The sequence below is a fragment of the Berghia stephanieae genome, chromosome 8 (assembly GCF_034508935.2).
Source record: "Berghia stephanieae isolate SIO BIC M18660-M18661 chromosome 8, UCSD_Bste_1.3, whole genome shotgun sequence".
NCBI classification, from domain to species: Eukaryota; Metazoa; Mollusca; class Gastropoda; order Nudibranchia; family Aeolidiidae; genus Berghia; species Berghia stephanieae.
Window position 1 is genome coordinate 34,086,345 of NC_088367.1, and position 9,954 is coordinate 34,096,298.

General features: G+C 36.3%; 1 protein-coding gene and 1 long non-coding RNA gene across 2 annotated transcripts in view; both read right to left on the reverse strand.

Annotated features, from left to right (window-relative positions):
- LOC144978555 (uncharacterized) overlaps nucleotides 1-5,185 on the reverse strand; it is a 69,289-nt gene extending 64,104 nt beyond the window's left edge. The window contains exon 1 of the long non-coding RNA XR_013646532.1: nucleotides 4,874-5,185. This is a non-coding gene — a long non-coding RNA (uncharacterized LOC144978555). The remainder of the gene's footprint in view (nucleotides 1-4,873) is intronic.
- LOC144978554 (uncharacterized) overlaps nucleotides 1-6,779 on the reverse strand; it is a 42,510-nt gene extending 35,731 nt beyond the window's left edge. The window contains exon 1 of the mRNA XM_078924767.1: nucleotides 6,540-6,779. Within this exon, the coding sequence (XP_078780893.1) occupies nucleotides 6,540-6,675 (136 nt within the window). The 5' untranslated portion in view covers nucleotides 6,676-6,779. The remainder of the gene's footprint in view (nucleotides 1-6,539) is intronic.
- Nucleotides 6,780-9,954: the final 3,175 nt, after the last annotated feature.

The following is a 9,954-nucleotide window of genomic DNA, read 5'->3' on the forward strand; positions in this document are numbered from 1 at the left end:
ACTGGCAAGGTCCGTAACAAAAAGAGGAAATATGAGAGAGAGAGAGAGAGAGAGAGAGAGGGGGGGGGGGGGAGAATGACAGAGAAATACATACACAGAGGAAAAAATGGCAGAGAGGGAAAAGAGAAAATGACAGAGAGAGAGAGAGTGTGTGTGTAATAGAGGAGAAAAAAAAGAGAAAACGACACACAGAGAGAAAGAAGAGTAAAAGAGAGTATTAATTAATATTAATATTAATACATAACATCACTCTGTGGCAATGCATCACTTCATGACACGAAAGGTACTCCGTGGCAGTTAAAAGTACACATGCGTAGTTGATGAACTGACACAGTCCTTGGCAATTGACGATTTGACAATTGTCAAGGTCCTTGGCAATTGACGCTACCATTTTCCTATTAAGCTTCTATAGAGATTTTTCACCACATAAAAGGTCATAACTTTTTAACTAGTTGAGATAGAGCCATAATTTTTTCACTTTAGTAAATGTTTCACTCCCCTTTATTTTTCTACGCTAAATTAATACCGATATCACTATTTTGAAAAATTCTTGCAAGTGCCTACTCTAGAGAGGTGAGCAGGTGTTACCAATACTTAGCTTCTATACCAGGACAAATCATTCGTTTGGACAGAAAAATAAATAAAAAACTTACCGCTTACCGTCAAAAGCAGTTTAGATTTGAAGATACATTTGTTTTCTATCAAAAAACATTCGGTACTAGACAATCCTTGATGAATTTCAAAAGTTGTGTTTGAAATTATATCTTAAATATTTTCATGATTCATTCCTCGCTAAATCGTGTGTGTTTTACGTCTGTCCAATGGTTGGTGCCTGCCGCCTGCCGCGCAAAACAAAGGTTTTAAAAAAAGTTTATAGAGAAAAAGATACGGAAAAAAGTGTCCCTAGATAGGTATGCAATTCGGTGCATAAGTGCAGTAAAAATTGGTGCGCAAAATTAGTTCGTAGAGGATGCGAGACTGTGTGTGTGTGTGTGAGTATGTGTGTGTGTGTCTCTTTCTTTCTTTTTTTTTTTTTGGGAGTGCCTACGTACACGGTAACGGGGCATCTAGCCTCAGGATCTATGTACACGTAAACCGGTTAACCGTTGCAACATTCTGTCAGTGATGGTCCTCGCTGTCCTGACCCCGCGCGCTCGTGTGTGTGTCTGTGTGTGTGAGTTTTTTTGTTTTTTTTTTATCAAAACAATTTTAACCATTAATGGCGAGATTCCATCTTACACTCCCCAAACTCCAGATCTTAGTCTTAATGTTATCATTAAAAGACAAGCTTTGCGATTTATAGTTTAATTGAAGCCCGAGTTGAAATATACTCTTACTACTGCTCTCTTGTGGAAACGATTTATTCTGCATATGCAATCTGGAGAAAAAAAAAATCAGTGTCACTGTAAACGGTTAAAATTTCACGAAGTACGCACCGTGAACACCGCTGTAACAATCCTTTGATCTACGTCATCAGGCAACCCATTGTTTCTTTCATCTTTTCCCATTCCCCCTTACTATCCCCCCATCCCCCGCCCACCTGTCTCTCTCTCTCTTCATAGTGTTATCCCTTCCCCTTCCCATCTCAATGTAAAATGAAAACGTTCTACTGTTTGCAGATACATGTATGATTGTTTTGTTTTCTCTCTCTCTCTCACTAGGCTAGGATTAAAAACCAAGACATCAGGTAATGGGTGTCTAATGCCAAAGTATAGATTCTCTCTTTGGCCAATTTAGTCACGCATGTGGCAGCCCAGCTATTTATTATATTCTGCCTATAACACACAATAAGTGGGATTTTGGGGGTGGGTACGAAAGAAATCAAGGTCATAAGTAACCGTGCACAAGAGCTGTATAGGGAATTGGTTTCTGGGGGTCTTGCAAATACCGAATATTTTATGGAAAGCTCTTTCGAACTCCAAGACGTCTGGTTTGTTTTGCTATCTTGGAATAAATGAAACAGAGATGTCTTGATGTGTGACCTAGTTGTCTGATTTTGTGACCTGGATGTAAGGTTTTGTGACTTTGATGTATCCTTTTGTGTGTGCAAGCCATGCGGGTAAGTACAGCGATAGCTTGCCAGTTGAGGGAAAAAAAATGAAGAAGCAGCGTATCCGCATTTGAAAAACAAAACAAAAAACCTGAAAAAAAAAACAAACAACTTAACCTTTTAAAGGCGAATATCAATCTTACTTGGACCAAAAATAAAATCTTACCGTTTTCATCAAAAGACAAAAAACAAATTACAATTTAAAAATTTGAGCTTTTATATAGGGCAATATCCACCCAACGTGCTCAAGGCGCTTTTTATCAATATTCTTACTGCTCTTATGGTGGAAACGTTTTTTTTTTCTGCATTAAAAAATAATATAAATGAAGACTAATATTTGAAAACAAAAAAATCAGTGTCACTGGCAAAGGGTTAATTGCAGTACTCCTGCATCCTGTGAGACTCCTACGGCACTTGCTAATCATAAAAAAGGAAATAGCAGCAATCAACAATACTAAGGTGAAAAAAAAAGAAGAAAAAAAAAAGGTGTGTGTGTGTGTGGGGGGGGGGGGGGGGGGGGGGGGGGGAGCAAACCCAGTAGCAATGCAACCTTTTAGCGGCAAAATTCGATCTTTGACCTAACACCAAATCTTCTATCATCAAAAGACAAGTAACGGCAAAACGATTAAAGACAATTGAAGTCCGAGTTGCGATAGTCTGACTGCTCTCTTGGTGGAAACGCTGTATTCCCCGTTAACAATAATAAAGATAAAAGCAAACTATTATCTAAAAGCAAAAAATTAGCTTCGCTGTTAAGGGGTTAAGAACACCTGCAACTGCCAGTATCCTTGAGATGCTCTACGTCACGAAGCTCACCAAGCGACATGTCTCCCTTTCATCGGCATGCACCCCCCCCCCCCTCCACTCTTTCAAGGTGGTGGTGGCGGATAAAAAAATGCCTTTTTTCTTTCATTCAATCAACTTGACTGCTGGTGGACCCTAGGCCTCTCTACAAGTACCAGAAATAATACTCACTTTTTCTCTGCTCCAACTAAAATATCTACCCCCTACCGGTCTAATTATTTGTAGCAGACGACAAATCTCTCAAAACGGTCACGTGACACTGTAAAAACAACACAGGAAGTCCATGAAAGCTAATTTACGGCATTTCCTTTGAACCGTGTAAACAACAAAATTTCGTTTTCATAGGGAGTTTAATAGAAATTTTAAATGTACCTCAGACACTTGAAACCAATGTCATATGAAAGAGCTGGCAACAGAGATTACAAAACAGTTTGAATTTTGTTTCTATCTTGATTAGAAATGTAGTTACGGCAGTTCAAAGTCTGAAATTTCAGACCGATTTTTACCCCAAAATTACCATTGCAAAGTTGTGACCGAAAACGCCTGATGTTAATAAAAAATGGTTAAAACAGTCAATATGGAGTTCTTATCATATATTGTATACCAAAATGTTAGTCTTATCGAGGAAAATGCATTTACATTAAAAAAGAGGAAGATAAAGATTTCAAATTAACACATTATTACATAATATGACGCAAATGTTACATAATCAAAAACTCGGCTAGACGTAAGAAAGAATTTGCTCTATCACTTTTGGATTCATCCCCAATATCTCACTGAAACAATTGCAAATAATTACCCGCTTTTAATTAATACATAGAGAATAAAAAAGGGTTTGAGAGTATTTAAATGAAAAGATATAAACATGTTGTGTAATGACATAATGAGTTTATTTTTACCTATGGCAATTTAATTGCATATAAATCAAATAAAATGGTAGATTGAAAAAGTTCAAATAAATTGAAACAGATTCCCTATTATAATTAGAAGGGAAGTTCTGGCTTTTAATACTTTAAAAAATTCTGCTGAAACACTTTGGGTTTATTGTTATTACATCATTTGAACTGACAATTAATATAATTTTATTCCCCCCACTACCCCTCCCTTCTCTCTCAATGTGTGGGGGTGTCAAAATTTATAACTAATAGAACTTCTTACCATAATAATTATTTAGGCTGATGCCTTTAAGATATGGATACAAATGATAAACATATTTAAACATATGGGAAAGAAACTTGATGACTTGATGGCAAAGTAAAATAAAATTAAATTAAAGCAATTGGTATTTTTAAAATATCGATATTATTAATATCGAATTTCACAAAGAGAAGAAATATACGAACTTTTAAAACAAAAACTATAAAATGCCTATAAATGTGAAAGTATGTATTCAAAATAAAAACATAGTAAATAATAGTACTGAAAATATTATGGACTAAATTTAACATAATACATAACTAAATTTAAAATATCGATATGAATATCGATATCGCCCGGCAGCCATGATGAGAAGATAATGTAAACAAGGCATTTCGGCGCAGAGTTAAAAGGTGTCTGCGCATCGATAAAAAGCCCTGAAATTTGGCATGAATAAAGTTTAGATGTTATTCTAAAAACAAGCGTTTCAATTTTAAAAACACGCGGTAAATAAAAAAATAAATGCATTTAAAAATTGCCAAATTTTAACTTCATATAACTTCTGGAATTATAAATGGATTTTTCCTTAATTGGCACCATTTAAAAGGAAATTGAAAGACGAAAATAATGATACCAAAATATCTGCGATTCCTCTTTATAACGAAGTTATGCATCTTTAATTGAACCCCCCAAAACGCGAACGGCAATTTCCAGTCACAACTTTCCTATGGGCGAGTTGGGTCAAAATTTGACTGCCACTGCTGCTGCTCACTAAACTGCCTAGAGAGCCTCGCCTTTGGCCTACCAACTTCCGCTGCACGTCCAACTCACCTTGAGCATGCATTCACGTAAAAAATATAAAGATTTTTTTTAAAAACCTACCTCTGTTTCAAAAACTAGCATCTTTCACCTTTCTAAGAAACATTTTGATTTTTCAGAACTTTAGTTCGTTAAAAAATACCGGCCAATCTGACCCGTTGAGTCGAATGAAAACGAAATTTTGTTGTTTACACGGTTCAAAGGAAATGCCGTAAATAAGCTTTCATGGACTTCCTGTGTTGTTTTTACAGTGTCACGTGACCGTTTTGAGAAATTTGACGTCTGCTACAAATAATTAGACCGGTAGGGGGAAGATATTTTCGTTGGAGCAGAGAAAAAGTGAGTATTATTTCTTGGACTTGTAGAGAGGCCTAGGGTCCACCAGCAGTACTCCTGCATCCTGTGAGACTCCTACGGCACTTGCTAATCATAAAAAAGGAAATAGCAGCAATCAACAATATTAAGGTGAAAAAAAAAAAGAAGAAAAAAAAAGTGGGTGGGGGGGGGGGGGGGGGGGGAAAACAAACCCAGTAGCAATGCAACCTTTTAGCGGCGAAATTCGATCTTTGACCTAACACCAAATCTTCTATCATCAAAAGACAAGTAACGGCAAAACTATTATAGACAATTGAAGTCCGAGTTGCGATAGTCTGACTACTCTCTTGGTGGAAACGCTGTATTCCCCGTTAACAATAATAAAGATAAAGGGAGCAAACTACTATCTAAAAGCAAAAAATTAGCTTCGCTGTTAAGGGGTTAAGAACACCTGCAACTGCAACTGCCAGCATCCTTGAGATGCTCGACGTCACCAAGGTCACCAATCGACACGTCTCCCTCTCGTCGGCATGCACCCCCCCCCCCCTCCACTCTTTCAAGGTGGTGGTGGCGGCGGGTAAAAAAGGCCTTTTTCTCTTTCATTCAATCAACTGGTCTGCTGGTGGACCCTAGGCCTCTCTACAAGTCCAAGAAATAATACTCACTTTTTCTCTGCTCCAACGAAAATATCTACCCCCTACCGGTCTAATTATTTGTAGCAGACGACAAATTTCTCAAAACGGTCACGTGACACTATAAAAACAACACAGGAAGTCCATGAAAGCTTATTTACAGCATTTCCTTTGAACCGTGTAAACAACAAAATTTCGTTTTCATTCGACTCAACGGGTCAGATTGGCCGGTATTTTTTTAACGAACTAAAGTTCTGAAAAATCAAAATGTTTCTTAGAAAGTTGAAAGATGCTAGTTTTTGAAACAGAGGTAGGTTTTTTTTTTAATCTTTATATTTTACGTGAATGCATGCTCAAGGCGAGTTGGACGTGCAGTGGAGGTTGGTAGGCCAAAGGCCCACCTCTCTAGTATAATTTATACTGTCATCAACAGAGACCTACTTAAACGCCTTCAAAATAACAAAGAATTAAAATCAAAGGAAGACCTTATGAACTTAGCATCCACAGCAAAAGACCGTGAACTGTACTGTGGAAGGAAAGGACACAGAACAGATGATAAGAGAAGAGGCAGCCCAGGCGTCCCCGTCCAGATCGGATGATTAGGAAGCGAAAGGCACTTACTTTGATTAAGTTCAATAAGTCAGTCACATAATAGTAATAGAATGGTGTAATAATAGTACAGGCAGTCACGGTTACAATTCCAAGTGACATGTACTAAGACTAAGAATATTAAATATATGAATAAGAAAGTGCAAGTGTCTCAGTCTCAGTCTCAGTAGTACTCAGTGCCTCACCATATTTAATGTCACATCGAAGTAATCGCCCATAAGGCTCAAATATGTCCTCTAAATCCCTAGTTCTTGTACTTTTTGATAATCGCCCTACATAGATAGAGCCATCTCGGTCTCGTCGAGACATGTTGGCTGTCTCAACGTTTGCACTGCACACACACACAAAACGTTGGTTTCCCTCTGCAAAATCAACAAAATGGCCGAATCAGACCGGACGACGAACAGATCGATATGATAAGAAGCTGACTTAATTTAGTCCCGAAATGTGGATAATCAAATATTTCAAAATGAAATCTGGAACAGAAAGTTTATTAATATTCTTTTTTTATAAGAATATATAAGTTATAAGATTACACAGGATATATAAAGATTCGAAACTGCAGCTATCGTTTGAGCCTTTTTTTTTTTTGGAACTGTGTTTTCAGTCCACCAGTGGACTGAAAACACAGCCGTGTATTCAGTCCACCGGAAATAAAAATCTTTTAAAATGACCAAATATCGTATATACGTAATTGATACCTTAATCGATAATGAAGACATTGATATAGACCCTATTATAGGCATAATCAGAAATGGACAGGCATATAATTTATGGCAATTCAACGGCTTAATAATATCATTTACAGCGTTTTATTTACTCTCGGGAAGTCTTGATCGAGAGTTGTTCGAAATCCGGCTCCTGAAATAGATCTCAATTCTCGATACCGATATATCAATTATTGACGAGATTCTTAGCTTGCTGCCAGATGACCATGGGCCTGGCCAATTTGGACAAAATTGGCCACACAGAGAATATTGTTTCTACAATTAATTCAAATTAAGATTTATATCTATTTTTAATTTTTCCTAGGCTGTTAGAATTTTTGTGATTATGAAAACCGATGAGTTTTCCAAAGAGATCAGTTTTAGTATTGTTTGCCCATCTAAGGTTCTATTTTGTCACTTTTCACATTGATCACTGGCCTTGAGCACGCCCGTACCTTGAGGCCTAAGGCCTAAGGCCTTCTTCCCCCCCCCCCCACCCCTCCCACCCGCCCCAGTCTTGACTTTGTCATCTTTCAACATCCTTTCTTTCCCCCCCCCCCCCCCTCCCCTCGCATTCTTCTTTAGGTTCTTTGTAAAATACTCAACATGGAAATCTTGACAACACTGAAATCTCAAACAAACGAGCCCAGTGCCAACTTGATTTAAGATTTCTGTCCTGCACTGTAATATAATCCAAATTTTGCTTCAGATAGTTCCTGCAGCTTTACTATTATTTATATTGCTTTGTTCATGTACTACATGTTTGTTTGTTTTTTGTTGTTTTTTTTTTTGTTTGTTTTTCTTCTTCTTCTTCTTCTTCTTCTTCTTCTTCTTCTTCTTCTTCTTCTTCTTCTTCTTCTTCTTCTTCTTCTTCCAGTGTCATCTCATGGGTTGAGGTCGACTTGAAATGACACGCCAATCTTCCCTGTTGACGGCTTGCTGACTGCATTCGGCTGCCGACAATCCTGTCCATGTCCTCACATCATCTATCCAAGTTCTTGCTGGCCTGCCTCTTCCTCTTTTCCCCTCAACTCTACCCTCAAGAATGTCCTTGTTGACAGTTTGATGGAGTCTTAGGTGTCCAAAAACCGTAGTTTTCTTGTTTTTATTACTTTCATTAGGGTCGGTCTGATATCAAGGATGTCACAGACTTCTTGATTTGTTTTCTTTTCTTTCCAACTGATTTTTCCAAGGCGACGGAAAGTCCACATTTCAAAGGCCTCAATTCTTTTCTCTATTTGTTTGTTCAAGGTCCATGTTTCTGAGCCGTAGAGAAGTGCTGAGTGGACACAACATTTGAGTATTCTTATTCTCGTTTTCATCTGCGTTTGTTGCGTAGTTAAAATGTTAGTCAGTTGGCTGAACCTCGACTTAGCTATAGCAATCCTGTTTTTCACTTCCAGCTCATTCTTTCCGTTGTTGGTCATTGTCTGTCCAAGATATTTAAAAGAATCTACTTGTTCGATGTTTAGATTATTAATTTGGACTTTTGCGATTTTTTCAGGCTTCTTTGACATGACCATTACCTTCGTCTTTTGAACATTCATCTCTAGACCCTTTTCTGTACTGTTCAGGTTTACTTGATTTGCAAGGATCTGTAGATTTCTCTCGTTCGATGCCAACAATACTGTATCATCTGCATATCTCAGATTATTTATCCTCCTACCTCCAATAACAATACCTGGAATGTGCTCGGTTTTACAGAAGATAAACTCTGTGTACAGGTTAAATAGATATGGAGAGAGGATACATCCTTGACGAACTCCTCTTTTAATTGGCGTGAAAGGTGACAGATCGCTCTGAATCCTGATGGCTGCTTTTTGATGCCAATATAGATTTGTGATTAGCCGTTATTTTTGCCATCAATGCCTGCCTTTTCCAGACATGTCATTAATTCTCCATGCTGTACCCTATCAAATGCTTTTGCGTAATCGATAAAGCATGCATAGATTTCTTTTTGATGATCAAGGTATTTTTGTGTGATATTATTTAAACAGAAAATTGCTTCTCTTGTCCCATTATTTTTTCTAAAGCCAAACTGTACATCGCCAACTTCATTATCGATGGTAGACCTGATTCTTTCTTGGATGATCTTCAATAATAATTTAGTTACATGGGGCATCAGACTTATTGTGCGGAAATCACTGCAAGTTGTCGCCTTTGGTTTTTTTCCCGTAGAGTGATGTAAACCGATTTGGCAAGTTCGTCTGGAATATAGCCTGTATTGTAAATACTATTAAAGAGATCTGTTAGTTTCACAATTGAGAATTCTTTCAAAATTTTTAGCATTTATGTTTTTTTCTTAGAACAGTCAGTTTATTTGACGGAATAGCAAAGTTGATTTGCCAATAAGGAGCTTTCAGTCTAGCTGCTAGGACATTGCTTTGCTCTTGGATCTTTGTTATACCTACTTCTTTTCTCTGTCAAATTAGTTTCCCTTTGCTTTAAATTTTCATTTGGTGCGTTAGCAGGTAATCGCAGGCTTGACATCTGAGTGCAATTGGAATGGACTGTTTGAACATTATTATTATTATTATTATTATTATTATTATTATTATTATTATTATTATTATTATTATTATTATTATTATTATTATTATTATTATTATTATTATTATTATCATTATTATCATTATTATTAATATTATTATTATTATTATTATTATTATTATTATTATTATTATTATTATTATTATTATTATTATTATTATTATTATTATTATTATTATTATTATTATTATTATTATTATTATTATTATTATTATTATTATTATTATTATTATTATTATTATTATTATTATTATTATTATTATTATTATTATTATTATTATTATTATAGTTGTATTTTTATTACCATGCACTTTTCACTACATTTTGTCTT